This window comes from Rousettus aegyptiacus, unplaced genomic scaffold (genome assembly GCF_014176215.1).
Source record: "Rousettus aegyptiacus isolate mRouAeg1 unplaced genomic scaffold, mRouAeg1.p scaffold_m13_p_6, whole genome shotgun sequence".
In the NCBI taxonomy this organism is placed as follows: Eukaryota; Metazoa; Chordata; class Mammalia; order Chiroptera; family Pteropodidae; genus Rousettus; species Rousettus aegyptiacus.
Genome location: NW_023416309.1, coordinates 98,512,098 through 98,531,095, shown reverse-complemented (window position 1 = coordinate 98,531,095; position 18,998 = coordinate 98,512,098). Strand labels below are relative to the sequence as shown.

The 18,998-nt window shown below is 37.4% G+C and overlaps 2 protein-coding genes across 2 annotated transcripts in view; one reads left to right on the top strand and one right to left on the bottom strand.

Annotated features, from left to right (window-relative positions):
• Positions 1–18,998, bottom strand: part of LOC107513775 (keratin-associated protein 4-3-like) — a 289,405-nt gene that overhangs the window by 242,710 nt on the left and 27,697 nt on the right. The gene's annotated exons all lie outside the window — the stretch shown is intronic.
• KRT12 (keratin 12) lies at positions 5,027–10,273 on the top strand. Its single transcript, XM_016150796.2, has 8 exons — positions 5,027–5,590; positions 5,954–6,036; positions 7,011–7,167; positions 8,059–8,220; positions 8,320–8,445; positions 8,587–8,807; positions 9,546–9,616; positions 10,095–10,273. The coding sequence occupies exons 1-8, from the start codon at positions 5,042–5,044 to the stop codon at positions 10,190–10,192; spliced, it is 1,467 nt and encodes a 488-aa protein (XP_016006282.2). The 5' UTR covers positions 5,027–5,041; the 3' UTR covers positions 10,193–10,273.

The following is an 18,998-nucleotide window of genomic DNA, read 5'->3' as shown; positions in this document are numbered from 1 at the left end:
ATTACTCGATAACAAAAGAGTGACGTACTGACACTTGCTACAATATGGATGAACCTTGAAAACATTATGCTACGTGAAAGAAGCCAATTCAAAAGAATGCATATTGTATTTTTACCCTTTTTGCATTTTAGTGATCAATAACAGCCTTGCAAATGTTTGCAGAAAAAATAAATTTGCCCTCTATCATTGTATTCTAGTAAATAAATAGGTTGGATTTAAATTTTTGATTTTTAAGTTTGTAAATAAATAGGATTTCTAGTGTGATTACTATATTAAAAATAATAATGTGGTTCATTTAAGAATAATAATATCTACTTACTATGAACTAAACAGTGTTCCAGGCATTTTATATGCATTGCTCATTCAATCTTCACAATAACACTATGAGGTAGAAGCTATTAGGTTGAATGAATCATATGAACTTGCCAATACGGGATCATTTTTGACCTTCAAAAATAGCAATTTCATATAGCTTGACCTTATTTTACTATCCCCATTTTCCATATGAGGACAAATGAGAATTATATATGAAGACACAAAGTAAGTACTTTCGCAAAGTCACAGTTACCAAATAAGCTCAGGGCTGTTTGTCTGAAGTCATGATATTTCAGTAAATAATCACATGACAACTGAGTCACACTTGAAGTGAGCATGTAGGCTTATCCTTAGTGGTTTTGTTTTCCAATTGTCATTTTCACTACCCAGACACAACATCCAACTGTCAAATATCCAGCTAACATTCATACACAAGACTTGACTCAGCAAGACTTTTGTCAGGAAAAAAAAAAAAAATGTTCTTTTCCTCGCTCTCATTCCTTTGCTTTCCAAAGAAGTGAAGAGGCTTCAGTCTCATTTTTTTTTCCTTAATTTCCTTCCAAATCACTCTACTTGGTAAAATGCTTTTAAAAGATGTTAAAAACTTTTAGAAGTGAATTCTTTTTCATCTTCCAAGTCACATTCCAGAACAGCCTGAAACTCTGACATGCAAATACCAGAGACTGCGAGTCTGGTAAAAAACAAACAAACAAACAAACAAAAAAACCTACAGAGGATGGGTTCGAAATTCACTAGGCAGGAACACTCCCTTATGGCAAGAATAATGCTTTATTAGAAGAGGTAGAATTATTTTTAACTCAATGTCTTATCATAAAAATAAAGGTTAATTCTTGCTATTTGGTCTATCTCTAGTTTCTTTCGAGTAATATTTCAGTGAAAGTAGGTGAGACCATGCATACATGTGGAACCAGATGATTCTACCATCAGTTCTGCTAGTAGTTACTGTGTGAAAGTGAAGTGTTATTCTCTGTATGTATCTGTACTTCTTATATGAGCTAAGAAAAAGAATAGTACGATCCTATTTCTGACAGGCCAAGAGGTCCGTAGAAGATTTGTAGTACTGAAATGTAGGTCACTTTCTCACATATTACAATCAGAATCAATATATTTCTTGACTTTATCTAAAATCGTCAGTGCAAGAGTGGAGCTATCACACTCAGAGAGAAAGAAGTCCTAGAGGTGAGGTTAGCATGGACAGAACTACTTTTTCTGGGCTTTGGGAATTATATCCACACAGAGCCTTAAAACATCTAAAAAGAAGAATGACACAGAATGATATAAAATCAAACCTCAACCATGTGGTGGACATCCTCTGCTCTCACCCTTACTCACTGGAGGGTAATCTCGTATATTCGATTACACCCTCAAATACCATTTCCAACTTAAAATTAGGCAGTGATTCCTATTTTTTAATTTCCCTTCAAACACCTGTTTTCTCTCCTCTAGGCTCACTTCAAAGATTCTCCTTACCAACATATTATTTTATCTTTCTCTTCCTCTCAACATGTACAATCAATCCTCCCTTGCATTTGAGAACCACAGAACTCTGATGCCCAGAACTCGTCCGCAAGCATGATCCCTGGGGGCCTTATTCATCCTCATCTCAAAAGCACAGCATGAAATGTCACAACCAATATTCTTTCATCCACTCACAGGCTCTTGAAATGTTATTCAAAGCAAAAGCCAAAAGTGTTATCAACCAAGGGATCAGTGAATTGCAGAAAGTAGGTCTGTCTTGAACGCCTGGAAAATCCCACAAAGAGCAGAAAACTAATCAATCTGACATGAGAAGATGAGCACGTTTTACTTAATAAAATCTAAAGATTTACAAAAACCACATAAATAATTATCTCCATTTTGAGTATTCCCTAAATGCTACAAAAATAGAAGACACAATTCTTTTGAACGATTCATCCTGGTTCTGGTCATTTTCCTCTGTGCCTCAACATCTATAATCACTTTGCCAACAAGCCCAAGATTTATACATTCCCACCTTTCTACATTTTTACAGCTGTCAAAGAAAATTATTTTCACTTGTAAAAACTCTAAAATAGAGTCTTGATTATTTAACTAAACCCTCCCTTTCCCTCCCAAAAAAAAAAAAAAAAACCACAAAAGGAGAAATATTTCTCTTTTCAACTTCTGAGGTTGCTCCCTATTCATTATTAGATTCAGAATAAATCTTAGTCAGAGTGTACCAGTAAATTAGAGCAAAGTTATTTTCAAATGAAGTGAATTTTATATGACATATTCAAGCATATTAAGGATTAAGTTATTAAGTGAAATAACTCCAGGAATGCAAGGATGAAGTTTAGCCAAACACTAGGCTAAGACTCAGGATAAAGAAATGAATTAGACAGAGTCCCTAATTGAGAAACTTAGAAACTAAGATAATATATCATATGTACAGAAACATAAAGGTATAATACGTAAACAATGTATAGATATTGAGCAAAATTATTTAAAATTTACATATATACATTAGAGTTGGAAAATATACCTTTTGGCACAAAATTGGTTCCAACTTCAAAAATTCAAGTTAATCATATTTCCATATCATGTGATCATATCACTAAGTTACAATTCTGAATATGGCACATTCTCTCTGACTCTACAAAGCAAGTGATAGCCTGTTTTCATTTCTATGCCAATAAAATGGAATCACTCCATCTTGGAGGGCGCTGCCTGTGAGTAACTAATAAGTACCAACCACAGTGTCAAGTTCCTGTGTGAGAAGTACAAGTTTAACTAGTACTTTATAAGATCTCTGGAGATGCGGTTATGTGCCACGAGTATAACTAAAAACACACTTGCCTCTGTGTTTGGAGAATTTCATGTGTGGTATCATTTCTTATCAACCATGAAGCATTGATCTCTGTGTATAAGCCTGTACACTGAGAAATGAAATTCAAGCAGAAAGCTTTTTTTTTGAAAAGGAGAGAGCTAAGGCTCCTGATTGACATGCAGGGCAGAAACAGTTCACAGATGGAGCCAGAGTGACCCTCTCTTCTCTATGTTTTCACTGTAAGCAGCACGGTTGTCATCCACAGAACGCACTACAAACCCAAATCCTATCTTTGCCACCTCCTGGCTATGTGGCCTTGAATAAGTCGCTTGACATTCTCACCCTCAGATTGCTCATCTGTAAGATGAGGTAAAAGTATCCACCTTAAGAGGTTAAAAATAATGTCAATAGCTCACATGGCCTAGTGTCTAAGACAGTTGGTACAAAATAATAATTAACAAATCAAACAAGGACAACCAGCCCAGCCAAAACGCTTGTAAAGGAACTTTGGTAAAAATTCCATATGAGGCTGAAGCCCCTGGTATTTCCACATAACAGGTTTTCGTTCTCTCAAGAAATGAGACAAATGGATATGGCCTCTCTCGTCAGGCTGAGTGCATTAGATTGCTGCATCCTTTCTCTATCTATTGTGAATGAGAATATGCAATTTCTGCCAATCTCTTGATTAAAACCCTTTTATTTGGAAATTCCACTTGCTTGCTCTTTGTGATGTGTATAGGTTGGGGAAAAATATGTCCCTTCTAGGATAAGGTAAAAGAGAGTTATAATTGGATTTCAGGAATGGATTCATCATTCCTGCCCCTGGGAAAGTAATAAAAAAAGGTGGGGGGGGGGGTCACATAGTCTTTCCATTTTTCAGAATTGATAGTGGGTGTCCCCCACGGAGCTTTGACATGAGCTTCGTTGTAACCCTCTCTGCATTTGTCCCAGATCACCAGTGGGCACTACTGGCTCTGGCTCAAGACTGTTCACAGGATTGAAGAATCTCACTTTCACAGAGGCTGGACTCAGGAAAGATAACATCTAGGTCGAGGGTGCAAGCACTGATATCGTTTCAATATAAAAAAAAAATCAATCGTCTTCTGAGAAACTAGCAATGCAGGGGGTAGAGTAGTGAACAATCGGACGAGGCTTCTGACTTCATGGCATTTACTAAGAAGGTCCATTCTTATGTAAAGAAAGATCCGCTGAAAATATTATAATATTCTACTCAAAAACAGCATTTTTCAATGTTTAAGAGGTTTCCTTTCTGAGTCAGAAAAAAGAAATCATGCAACAAACTAATGACAAGTTTTTCAAATCCTTGAAAATTCATATTCCAGTATTGATCTGAAAAATGCATGTATTCACCCCCTTCCACTAGTACACTTCACAGCTGCTTCTGAAACTATATTTCACTAGAAAATAGATCACTGAGTGGTTGGTTTACATTGAGTTTTCTAAAGGAAACAAATAGGAAAGATAAGTGAAGAGCTTTAAAAAGCTAAGGTTGAGAAAGTATTCATTAATTTATCCATTCCAGATTCACTCATTGCTTTCCTACTGTGTATAAAACAATGGGCAGTGCTGAGAATATAGGCAGTAGAACAATTTGGAGAAGAAAAATTCCTTATGACAACCTATCTCTACTCCACCCAGATTTCTTTTTTGTATAACAAACATGTCATGGGCATAATTATTCAATTATTTCTGTACCGATGAATTTTCAATATGCATTAACCACTGACTTGTTGAGCTGGTCAAAAAAAGGGGAACACTATATTTTGAATGGTGAAAGTGAACTTTTCAACTGCACCACCCATTTCATTTCGTGACCTATAAAAGGTTCGCCTTTCTGCCTTGCTCACACTGCTTCCTCTCAGGTTGTGGCCCCAGGCTCTGCATCTCTCTAGCACCACCATGTCACTCTCGCTGCAGACTTCTGGGCTGTCCAGACGGTCGTCTTCTCAGAGTGGGGCACTGGGCAGAGCCAGGGGCATGTCTGCTTCCAGCGCTGGCAGTGGCTATGGGGGAAGCATCCTTGGCTTTGGAGGCGGCTATGGAGGAGGCTTTTCTGGTGCTTCCATGTTTGGTTCTGGTTCTGGCCTAAGTGGTGGCTCTGGAAGTTTCCTTGCAGGAGGACTGGGTGCTGCTTATGGGGGAGCTCTGGGAGGTGGCTTTGGAGGCCTGGGGATTGGACTAGGGGGAAGCCCGGGAGGTGGCTCTCCAGGTATTCTCTCTGGCAATGATGGAGGCCTTCTTTACGGATCAGAAAAGGAAACCATGCAAAATCTCAATGACAGATTGGCTTCCTACTTGGATAAGGTTCGAGCTCTAGAAGAGGCAAATACTGAGCTGGAAAACAAAATTCGAGAATGGTACGAAACACAAGGATCTGGGACCGAAGACCCCGGGTCACAGAGTGATTACAGTAAATATTATCCCTTGATTGAAGATCTCAGGAATAAGGTAAGAATATGATTTTTGGAGGGGCTCTGAGAATTATTTTTTATTTTTCTTTTTTGCTATCACAATGTTTTACAGTGATAATCACCTAAAACTTAGATATTTTTTCAATTCAACTACATTTGGAGGAATTTCTCATAGAAAGATCTTTAATTTCATTTTATCATTACCATTTCTGTAGGAAATGTATGTTTCCTAATTTTTAAATATTCTATGAATATATTTTCTTTACAAAAAAATTAAGCTGCCTTACACTCTTGCTATCATAACATTTTAACATCATCTAAAGTTTTCCTGTCAAAATTATATTTAATACTGATCGATATTTTAGGGCCTCATTTTGTGTGTCTTCCCCTATTTTGCCAGATCATTTCTGCCAGCATTGGAAACGCCCAGCTCATCTTGCAGATCGACAATGCAAGACTGGCTGCCGAAGACTTCAGGATGAAGTGAGTTGAACAAAAGAAAGGCTCATGATAATGGACATATCCCACTATTTCTTCTTATTCCCTGTCTTTCTGCCTTCATTGATGGCAAATACTTTAAACCTCTGCAGTTTGCATGCTCCATACATTTAGTGTTTTGATAAATGTACACTGGGCATTCTAGAAAGTAACTAGATTCAAACACGATTCGCATTACATGTCCTTAAGTATACATTGCTTAAACTTGGGGCTATGGATAACCATATTTGTAATTTGCTAATGACTCATTATGTGACATGATAATTCCATCGATGCCCTAAATCTCAACCTTCCATGTATCAAAATGAATTAGTATGTTTTTGCCTGAGAGTTAAATGACTTTTCCTGATGACACATAAACCTAAAATATTAACCATCCATTTATTTTTATATTCTATCCTCCTTTCCCATACTCCACCCTCCAGACATAAAGAAGAAATACTAATGCCCTTTTGCTCCACAAAATTTCCACACAGGATGTTATAGTGATGAGAATCATGAATCTGTAAAATCTTGGTAAAAGTTATGAAAGAAGTATCAATGTTTTAAATTAAATCATGACTAAAAGTTAAGCAAAAAGACTAATTATTATTTTATTTTCAAGTGCTTTTAGGATGCTGTCAGAAACTCCACATAGAGATGGCCTACTACTTACTGTTCATAGTCAGAGCAGCAAGCCAAAGAGGAAATTGTTCCCTGGGGTGCAGTGCTATTGGAGTTTATTGCTGGTAGAAAAGTATCAACCTCATAATTTTCCATTTCCCTCCAACTGAGCAGTAAACTATCATGCAAAAGGAAAGGAAAAAGTTATAAAAGGGAAAACAGCATCATACATTTTTGCAAAGCTGCCATTTTTAAATAGACATACAGATTAATGCTCAAAATAGTCCTGAAGATGGCAGGGGCCTTATTCAAATGGATGTGTTGATTCCCTAAACTGTTTTGTGCTGGGTTTTCAGGTATGAGAACGAGCTGGCCCTGCGCCAGAGCGTGGAGGCCGACATCAACGGCCTGCGCAGGGTGCTGGACGAGCTGACCCTGGCCAGAGCTGACCTGGAGATGCAGATTGAGAGCCTGAATGAGGAGCTGGTCTACCTGAGGAAGAACCACGAGGAGGTCAGCAAGAAAGGGCAGCTTTCTAAGCTGCTTTTTTCTCCCATACCCCAAAATTAGTTTCAAATTTATGAATTTGGAGTTAGAACACATATGAAGGATACGCCATCTCATTGCTAAAATGGCTATTTTGAATTTCTGTGTGTATGTGGGGTGAGGGCTGCTGCTTCTGGTGGTATTGGTGGTAGTTCTATGAAATTTTAATAGACTAAAAGCACTTTCCAATTTTGCTATTTCGTCATTAGGTAAGAACTATCAGAATTTTAACTATCCTGATTTAGTGATTTTTTAAAAAAATACAGTATGTTTTAAGTAAAAAAAGTCTACCAATTTTCCATTTCTCTCATAATGTGTAATATGTATCTGTGTGTGTGTGTGTGTATGTATTCAATTGGCTATACCCAGCATGATACACACGTGGAACTCTGATATGCCACAGTGTCTATCGGAGGCTGGTGTATATAATGGACACAATCATGATACTCGACAGAGGCCTCTAAAGAGCTTCCTACTGGAAATCAATGACTGTGATACAGCGTGCAAGCCTATGTACTGTCTGCAACCCTCAGCTTGGCAGCTGTAGCTGAAACCCCCAGTGTATGTTTCCACCAGGCCTTCACCCCTGAGAAGTAGGGCCAACTCATCCATTAGGCATGATAGGCACAGCATTTAGGCCTGTGGTAAATTTAGGGGCCCAGGAAAATGTCTTAAGTTCTTTTAAAATCAATAGAAAATTGAATTTTTAGGTTAAAGATTGTTTTAATATATTGTATTAAAATGTTTCTCTTATACCAATGCAGTTGTAAAATATAATGTTTAATATTTTTTGTAGAAAAAGAGACCCACAAAAGTCATAATGGGCCTCTGCGCAACTCTTTCACTTGCCGTCCCCAGGAGCTCCAAAGCTTCCGGACGGACGGCCCAGGCCAGCTCACTGTAGAAATGGATGCTGCTCCCGGGGTGGATCTCACCAGGCTCCTCAACGACATGAGGTCGCAGTACGAAGCCATTGCCGAGCAGAACCGTAAGGATGCGGAAGCCTGGTTTATTGAAAAGGTACCGCTAACAAAAACAAAAGGCTTCGTTTGCTACGTTCACAGAAAAGACCTATGAGAGCAGCGCTCACTCACACCCCCTCGCCCTTTTCCGCGGCAGAGCGGGGAGCTCAGGAAGGAGATCAGCACCAACACCGAGCAGCTTCAGTCCAGCAAGAGCGAGGTCACCGACCTGAGGCGCGCCTTTCAAAATCTGGAGATCGAGCTCCAGTCCCAGCTCGCCATGGTAGGGCCCACGCGAAAAGACGCAGCGTCATTTCGACTTCCAACGAAAATATTGCATCTAAAATATGTTAGGTTATTAACTGCTTTCCTCATTTCAGCCCCCTCCATTGTTATGTCTGTGCCATTTTCCTCCCACGTGCAGAAGAAATCCTTGGAGGACTCGTTGGCCCAAACCGAAGGCGAGTACTGCGGCCAGTTGTCCCAGGTGCAGCAGCTCATCGGCAGCCTGGAGGAGCAGCTGCTCCAGCTGCGCGCCGACACTGAGCGCCAGAACGCGGACCACCAGCGGCTGCTGAACGTCAAGGCCCGCCTGGAGCTGGAGATCGAGACCTACCGCCGCCTGCTGGACGGCGAGGCCCAAGGGTGAATAGAGAGAACTCGGGTTGAAAAAACTTGTGGGGCTGACCCACAGGAACACCTGATGTAGTTTTGGGGGCAATAGAAGAAGAAAGGGTTCTTCAGTTGACAAAATAATAATAATAATAATAATAATAATAATAACAACAACAACAACAACAACAACAACAAATCTAGTAAAGACATGCTTGGATTTATTAAGTGCTCTACACTTCACAAAGCCGTGTCACCCATTAGCTTACCTGATAATAATTCATAAAATGCTGGATGAACAATGATGCCACCACAGAGGCATACTGCAAACAATTACTAGAAAAATCACCCATTCAAGTTCTGATATCGGTGTCCCAATGCTAAGAATGACACTTGAAATAAAAGCCACCTGAACCACCTCAGATCCACTGTAGCGGATTTTCCAAAAGTAACGGCAGCCTGGACTAGTGAGCAGAACTCGGGACCATAAATCGGAAAATCTACCTTGTGAAACCAGGTCTTCCATTAGTTGCCGGGTTGCTTCACTTTGACATCCTGTTTTAGGCAGGGCTTGAAAATAAAGGTGTGCTGCACCAATTGATAACTCTCAGGATACAGCAATCATTCTTGATCAAGAAATTTGGAATACCTTCTCTGTTTGGCCCTGGTTTTATGTACATTTGTAATTTTTAGCTCAAATAGCAGACTCCTTATTTCTCGTCATTCCAGAAAGCATGGTGTGTGATATCATCTCCCTTGTTTTCTTTACAGTGATGGTTTGGATGAAAGTTCATCTGAAACAGACTCCAAATCTCAAGCACAGTCCATTGATTCCTCTAAAGGTATGCTAAAGCTTCCCTAAAAATTACTTAGAATAAATAAGTCAGGATGACATTTATTAATGACTAAAGCTGTAAGATCTCATTATTATAGTATTATTAATAACTTAAAGTATATTTATATTCCAAGCCAAGGAAAAATATTTATGGAGAAAAATGAGTAGTCTGTACTGTATTACAACTTTTGGCAAGTCCGGGGAGGGAAAAATCTACCCTACAAAGAGGTATTATGAGCATCATAACTACTTTTTAAATGCTTAGAGAGAGAAATATTTTCATTTGTGCATAAGACAACACTGAATACATTTCGTTTTCATTGAATAAAACACATTTTTTTAGAATGCAAAAGTCACTTTTGAAAGTTTAAATTTGATGGACTGTATCACTCAATACCTCATTTAGAAGACTGAGTAAAACAACAACCAATTTTGATGAATATTTGAAACTAACTTTGCCCCCTTCGTTTCACCTTTATCTTCAGACCCAACCAAAAGCCGAAAAATCAAGGCAATCATCCAGAAAGTGGTGAATGATGAAGTGGTCTCAACCCAAGTTCAGGAACTTGAACAACTAATATAAAATTTCACAAGATCTGCCCCATGATTGGTTCCTTAGGAACAAGAAATTTACAAGTAGAAATTATTCCTTTCAGAGTAAGATGCTTATTAGTTCACAAGGTAGATTTTCTGTTTCATTTTCTTTGGATTCCTATTCACTTTGGGTCCTTTTTGCACTTCTGAAACAATATTCAATTATAAGTCATTGTGGCAATGCTGGTCTTTATAACAAACAAAAATTGCCTTATATCTGTTCAAACTTAAAGGAGTCCCTTAATAAACTTTCTTCTGTTGACCTGGAACATGCTTTTAATCACAGGACTTTGATCAAGTAGTATTGTTTTAATAAAGTTAATGTTAAAAGATGAATGATAATAATGTGAAATCTGTACCTTCTTGATTCCAAAAATGTCAAGAGCATAGAGAGAGGTTTATAAAGGAAGAAAATAAAAAAGTAGATAAACTACTGCAATTAAAGTGTTGAGGCTGGAGTTAAGAAGATTCTTTTAGAAGTTCTGTCCTTTTTACATCTGCCCATCAAGGTTACAGCAAAATGATATCGTCCACTACAGGGCATAACAATTGTCCTGTTAATTTTCTGGACCTTCTTCCACTCAGTCAATAAACACCTATTGAACCCCTATAGTATACCAGACTGGAGACTCTTCTGGGAATGGTGATACAGTGAGATAGGGAAAATAAAAGTTCAAAGGACTCATGAGGATAAAGCAAACAATATGTCAGGGGGCAACTAAATGCTTCATCCAGAAATCAACCAGGCAGAGAAAAGAGAACGAGAACAGAAGAAGCACAAGTGAAAGGACAGAGGTGGGAACAAATGTTGCTTTGCTGTCCTTTCTCCCAGGGTGGGAGTTTCTGCGGGGGTTGTTAAAACCCATAAATTGATAAAAGATGCCACGTTCTGGGCTGGGGCAGAAGGTGGCCAAAGTCTAAGCCTGAATACATGGTGGTTTCATCTGGGTTGCCAGATTCGAAACTGTAAAAGGAAAACAAGAACAGGATTTAATGATTCAAGAGCCTGGGTTCTAAAGCCAGACTGGGTTCACGTTCTGGCTCTGCTATATAATAGCAAGTAACTTAATCTCTGTGTGCCTTGGTTTCCTGATCTTTAAAGTGGGGTAGGTTTTGTGAAGAGTAAATGAGGTAACATACATAAAACACTAGGAACAGTCTCTGGTACCTAGCAAGTACTCAATATTTGTGTCCTATTATTATTTACTGTATGGAACCAAAGTGGTAGGGAGAAACCAGGGGAGCTGATGAGTAAGGCGTGTCAAAGGGAAAAGAAGGTAGAGAGGGAGGATTCATGGCAAGCACTGAGTGCAAAAGCACATGGAAAGTTATTATGCCATTTTAAGATGGCTTGCTTCAGTATGCAGCTTTCTGAAGTCACACTTTCTTTTAATATTTGCTAGTGGTTTCGGGTGCTCCAATCATCTCACCTGATTACACATAGCAATTAAACTCTCTGTCTAGCCCTCGCCTTCCAGGGCATGTCCTAGAATACCCTTACCTTTCAGACTAAAAGAGATTATCAAGGTCTTTCCCTAAACAAGGTCCACAGTCCCCAAGTGATAATAATAATGTTGCTTTCCTGGTACTCAGAAGCGGCTGCAAATAAGTTACTGTTTTAAATAACATCTGTTTTCCTTACAACTATATTATGAATTATGTGGGATTAAAAGGAGAAAAAGGTTTTGCACAAATATAAATCCAATGGTCATTTCTCAGCTATCGTCTTAATTTCTCAGCATTCCCTTCCTTTGGAAATATTTCTCCACTGAGCCCCCAGAGACATCATCTCGCTGGAAGCTCAATCTTCTTGTTTTCCCTCGCTATACTCTTCCCCTAGGTAATCTCATCTAATCTCATGGTTTTAAATAACCATCTATGGATGATGTTAGCAAGACTTATTGTGGTGATCATTTCACAATATATATAAATATCATATTATTATGTCATATACGTGAAACTAATATAATGTTGTAGGTAGATTATACCAAAAGAAAGAAAGGGGGGGGGGAGGGAGAGAAAGAAAGAGAAAAAAAAGGAAGGAAGGAAGGAAGGAAGGAAGGAAGGGAGGGAGGGAGGGAGGGAGGGAGGGAGGGAGGGAGGGAGGAAGGAAGGAAGGAAGAAAGGAAGGAAGGAAGGAAGGAGGACTATCTATGCATTGATTACTTCTTGTGGTAACCTCTAAGATGGCCCCAATGATCCTTACCTCTTGGCATACATGTCCCTGGGTATAGTCCCCTCCCATAATGAACAGAGAAGACCTATTGAACAAGTAACAGTGTGTAACCTTCAACATTAGGTCACAAAACCATTTCAGTTCTGGCTTGATTTCTTAGATTGCTCAGTCTGGGGGCAGTCAGCTGCCCATAATGTTATGCTATGCGGCAGGGGGTTGGGGAACATACCTGAAAAAAATCAGTGATTTCACAAAATTTCCCATCTAAAATCACCATTTTCTCCTGATAATATCTCAGTGAAAATGTTCTATAATCTTCAGTTGGCAAAAGAAGCATTATAGTTTTTATTAAATGTACTTTGCCCTACACTCACGGCCAAGAAAGACAATTAGCACAGTGTCCCTATGAGATTCCAGCTCTCATTCACTAGACCACAAGCCATAATTCAGCATATGCATGAAAGATCCTTTTGGACTTAGCCATTAATGAATCGCAGACATGAGAAGTCTGTCTTACTCATAAGAAAAAACCCAAGTACAGGATCAGATAACAAAAGAGAGCATACCATTTAGGATTATTTTAAAATCTAAAATTTTACTAATTTAAATTTTACTTTTATATACATTTGTTGTATATATAAGCTTTTTTAAAGTCTAGAAAATACTGTTTATACTAAACTGTTATAGTGGTTATCTCTTGGGGATCAGCAAGGAGTTTTAACAATATTTTATTTGTTTATTGCATATTTTTTTAATACTTAAAAAATGGGGTTTACAACTTTGATAATTAAGGGGAAAATTAATTTTAGTTGTCCAGAACAAATGAGTTTACAAGTAGTTCACAGCAGCAAGGGAACCATCTAGAAGACAACTACAGGTTGCCAAAACGGGCACTTCTTTAGGCTTTGTTAGAGTGCCACCTAGTGGAATTTTAGGAAATAAATTTTTAAAAAAACTAACCCTGCTTTTCAAGCCACTGGAGATTCTTTTGATACTAGAAAGCTTTGAGGTTTTTTTAAAGAAAGAAAGAAAGGAGAAGAGAAAAAAGCAAACCTTTTTAAAAGCATAAACATAACAAGTTAAAACTTCTTATTTAAGTAAGTGGTATTAGTTCCCAGAAAATCCACCAGTAAGGAATCAAGTTCTATAAGACATAAAGAAGAAAGCTAGTAATTTTTTAGAGTTTAGAGAACCAGAGAGCCAATCTGCACTACTCAAGCTTTTAAAAATATACACAAACATCAAATTAAAACTGTATAAACATAGCTGAGTATACGGCTTTTTATGGGGTAATAAGTGTTTCTTAAATCTTTGAACTGGATTTAACAACTAAATATCATTGTTCAATATCAGTATCATAAAATCGAACTAAAAAACATTAGTGTCTTAATTAAATGTATCCTCTTTATCACTACAGCCTTTTTAATAAAAGCTATAGTTGCAACATTCAGCAACATATTCATTAAAAAAAAAAATTATGATGACCAGAATTCACAATTGAAAAATAATCATCTGGTGAATAAATAAATTAGGGTACATGCATACAATACAACCTACCAATAAAAAAAGAATGGAGCTACTGACACGAAAACACGGATGAATTTCATGAAAAGAAGCCAGGATCAAAAGAATATATGCTGTATGATCCCATTTATATGAAACTCTAGGGAAAACGAATCTAATCTATAATGGCAGAAAGCAGATCAGCGATTGCCTGGGCTGAAACGGGTGAGGAGTGGGCCTTCACTGGGAAGGGTTGCAAGGGAACCTGTAGAACCTGATGAAAATGTTCTACATCTCAATATGGTGACAGTTACATGGGTATACCCGTTTGTCAATACTCTTCAAACTGTAACACTTAAAATGAGTACATTTTATTGTATGTAAATCATACCTCGATAAAGTTGATTTTTAAATAATTGTCTGTCTTCATGACAATGCTGAGTTGGAAGCACAAAGAAGCCAAATAGGATAAATGATGTACTAGGATGGGCTTGCTTGCACCTGCTCTTATGTGCTGGTTGACAAATATTCGGGAATTTTTCAGGAATTTTTCGACTTAGCTATTAAACAGTTGGTAGCTTCAAATTCGCCATGATAGGAATATTTACACTATGGAACTTGGGCTCTATTTATATATTCCCCTGGAGAGTTGGTTTATACCAGCAAACCACTGAGCGTAATAGTTAAAAACACAGATCAAAGGCTGATTGCCTGGGTTTGAGTGCAGCTCTGCCAGCTTCTAGTGGTTTTATTTACCCCTCTGTTCTTCAGTTCAAATTAAATTGACTGTGAATTTTAGTTGCTAAAAAATGTCACTGTCATTGTTTCACTATGCATATATTCTTAAAGAAATGCAATTTTTCTTCAAAACCGTGGAAATAGACCTTAGAAGCAGACTTTTGGATAAACCATGCTAAATAAAAAATATAACAGTCCACAGAGAGGTAGTACAGTCTAACAGATAGAAACTAGATGGGATTTCAGGCTTCACTCAGTGAGTCATTATTCTACTCAGAACAAGTTACTCGACTTCAGCTGATTCATCTTTTACAAAGACACAATAATAAAATCATGTTTAATTATATTATCCTTGCATTTTGGAATCCTTATTAAAAACACTATAAACATAGGGCACAATGAACTTGGTGGGTCAGAATATGTTCATTTGAGTTATCAGCTTGGAACCCACCTGCTAAAGTTATATATACATGCAGTTTCTACTGCAAAAAGCATGTCCATTTTGAAATGTTTTATTTGCAAATATCATGGGACTTTTTAAAAATCGCTTAAGACTGCCATTTCACATTTTAAACAGAGCTACAAATATAACTTTTTTTAACCAGTTGAAATATAATTTTAATTTTAAAAAATTCAACTGGTGTATTTACGTACACAAGTGGGGCATCACATATTCATTTTTTGTGCATTCATTCATTCAACAAATATTCATTTAGCACCAACTATATGTAAGTCTTTACATTGTCCCTTGAAAATAACCTGTTTTTATGAACTAAAGGTAAACTCAAGATAGTTTCGTACGTCTTTGTTGCACTGGTATAAATGGAGTAGAGTGAGTCATCATCATTTTTGATTGGCAGAAGTGTCACTGCCCACGTGTGGTACATGCTGATTATTTAACAACAGTGTGAGGAGGCTTGGTCAACTCCTTTTGGAAGCTATGACACCACCTCATTCATTTTTATTAGTTTTATAAGTTTTAAAAAGGAGCAACCCATACTGTTGAACAAATATTTTCAGGGCATATTTTTTAATTATGATACTCTTAAGTATTTAATTACATTTTATGTTACATTTTGCCCTATATAAAAGTACCTTCAAGGTACTTTAAAATGTTTTCACTGAATGCCCATTTTAAATAAATTTATGTGGTAATTCTGGATGACAGAGTAATTTTTTCTTCTTAAAGTCAACATTTATTTGGTGAGTGAAAGAGAGTAGTTAACAAGAAATTACTGATACAGTAATTATAATGTTAAATTTCCCTATCGTATCTAATAAGTGACTGAGTAGGCTGAAAAATAATGATATAAATTTTCATCATTAAAAAAAAAAACATATAATCAGAATCTAATCAAGAGATAATCCTGGAACAAAAACTGCAGAACTAGGTCCAGGCTAATATAGAATTCATTCCTCAGTGGTGTTACAAATAAAGCAGAACAAAGTCTAGTTTCTCTGCCTCATTAATCCAAGGCTGGGGGTAAGGAAAAGTCTTCCAGGGGGTGATGTGAAGGTATGAGAATTTGACTCAGCTCTCCATTGGAGTGTTCAGTGGAAGGTCTCCCTCTCCTATGTGACTCTGGAGATGTTTTACAGATTGTAGAGATGGAAGGAGCAAGGAGAACTGAATGCTACCCAGTGGGAAGATGAGACTTGCTCTAGGGGAAGGTAGGTCTCAGAAGGGAGGAGAACCCAGTGAACATTTTAGTCATCACTATCATCATTATCTGTCACCTCCCAGGTACACAGAGAACAGTTGCAGGACAGAGATAATTTCTGAGGAGTTAAAGGACAACATAATATTGTAATTCCCAAGATACAAAGCTAAAGCGGCAGGTTACCCAATTATTTGCTGATTTATCCAGAAGGAAATTTTTTAGCTGCATTTTCCAAAATATTGGCACTCTGAGAACCCAATCATATAAAACTACATTTCAAAAATGCATGCTATGAATCATAAAACACTTGTTATATATGCAGATATCCAAACATCTTACATCATCATCAGAACTTACCTCTGTTTAGGATATTGATGGGTCATTTATGTTTGGTTTGGTCAGAAAAAAACACCAAATAAGAAAGCATTATTTTTACAAACTTATACATTTTGGTCAAACTGAACTTAAGCTAAACAATACAAGAAAAGTTATTCTACCATCAATGTTAGTCTAAAAATCCTTCAATTATAACTTTTTAACTAGGTCAAGATCCATGTCTCCTGGATTCATCGATTTATTTATTCATTCATTCAATAAATATTCTAAGCACATCCTGGCCATATCTGGCTTTTTGCCTCCTAAATATCTGTGATCTAATTACTTTTCTCCATTTCCACCACCACTAGTCTGGTCCAAGCCACCATTCATTGTCTTTCTCCTAGAGGACCACACAGCTTCCACGTGGCACCCTCAGTTTTGAAAATACAAACCTTATCCTGTCACCCTATTGCTTAAAACCCCATGGTCCTTGGAATAAAGACCCAAATCTAGCAAGGCCTGGCCCAGCACCCCCTTCCCTCTATACTTCACCAGCCCTACTGGCCTGATTCAGCTTTCTACACCCTGCTCCTTCCCACGGGCTTTTCTGCTTTTCCTAGAACGTTTCCTCTCCATTCTGGCCGAGTAACTCCTACTCATCGGTCAGGTTTGAATTCAAATGTCACCTCCTCTGAAAAGCCTTGACTAGCTTCTGTCCCTTCTTCCGCTACCACCATTGACCAAGTCAGGTTCTTCTACCATACACCCTCATAGTACACTGCAGTCTTCCTTCATAGCTCTTAGGGAACTGGCAATTATGTATTTATTTGAATGACTATTGAATTAATGACTGCTTCTCCCACTGTAAGATCTCCAAGGCCCCTACTATTTTGCCATCCACTGTAGCCCTGGTGTCTAGCACAATGCATGAAACAGCACACCTAGCCCACTGTATGGGAGACAATCAATATTTGAATATATGTGCATGGGATTATGTACAAGTTCTAGACTACTTACTCAATAAAAGTTGGAACTTAGCATAGGGCTACCATATAAGAAGCACTCAATAAACTTTTGCTATGTGTTTCTTCTATTATTTTCTTGAAACATTCATCATTTACTTACTTACTTACTTACTCACTCACTTATTTAATATTATGGTGACAATGGTTAACAAAATCCAGTACGCTTCAGGTGTACAATTTAGCAGTGTGTGTGTGTGTGTGTGTGTGTATTCACTGCTAAATTGTACACCTGCATATATATATACATATATATGTGTGTGTGTGTGTGGATATATATATGCATTGCATTGTGCATTCACTGCCTATTTATTAACTCTAAAAGTTTCTACCACTCATCTTTGGCAAGATCGAATGAATAAACTTTAGCTTATTAATCAATGCGCGGCAGCTAAGCAATGTCCATCGCACAGGAGACACTACGAGGATGCTCTGAATATACTTAATTTGAATCTATTTATTTTGGTTACTTTATTTTTTAAAAAAATACATGAGTAACATGGAAATGAATTCCACTTACTTTATTCTCCTTAAATCTTAATATAGGAATTATGCTGTCAGGGACTAAAATACCAGTTAAGAAGTTGTTGTATAGATTTTCACTTAATTTATAAATATTTTTGGAAAACCTTCAAGATACTTGACAGTCTATGGAGACTTAATTTTTTTAATCAAAAATACACAGATCCTAACTTGGAAATTTCACAAGGCATAGTGATATAAATTGTACTGCTCAATATACTGTATATAATGATTCATTAGAAAGTTATCTTCAGTTTCAATAAGCAGTCTTGTAATTTATGATACTTTTTTTTTTTTTTTTTAGGAAATTAACCTGAGGACTTTTTCACATACATCTAGGAATTGTTTTCACAAAACAGAGTAACTTGGTTTCGACAAAGTTTCTATAAGGGGAAAAAAAGTGTCCATTAATGTTCAATTATAAAAGCAATCCCAGAATCCCCTTGTTCATCATTAGAGTATACTCTGTACACAGGTAACTAAGTAACAGTGGATACAAAACTGAGTTCTCTTAAAGCAACTAATGGGAAAAAAGACTGCCTTTCCATGAAAAAAAAAAAAAAAACTGAGTCTGAAACCTTAATACTCCTGGCAATCTAGACCAAAATAGAACCTGTTCTCCCTTCGTTAAGCAAGGTGTCCTATCTAAAATAGACTTTTCTCTAAAACATATTTACTAGGCATTACGGAAGCAACTGTGAGCAAACACAGACATCTATGAAAATAACCTAAACTTAAGGTATAAAGACATCTGCCTATGAGACAAAGTGCAGATGAGATGCCACAGAAGTTTAGAAGAAAGCGAGAACACACAGGGCTGGGGCCTGAGGACCAGGGCCACTTTCATGGCAGAAT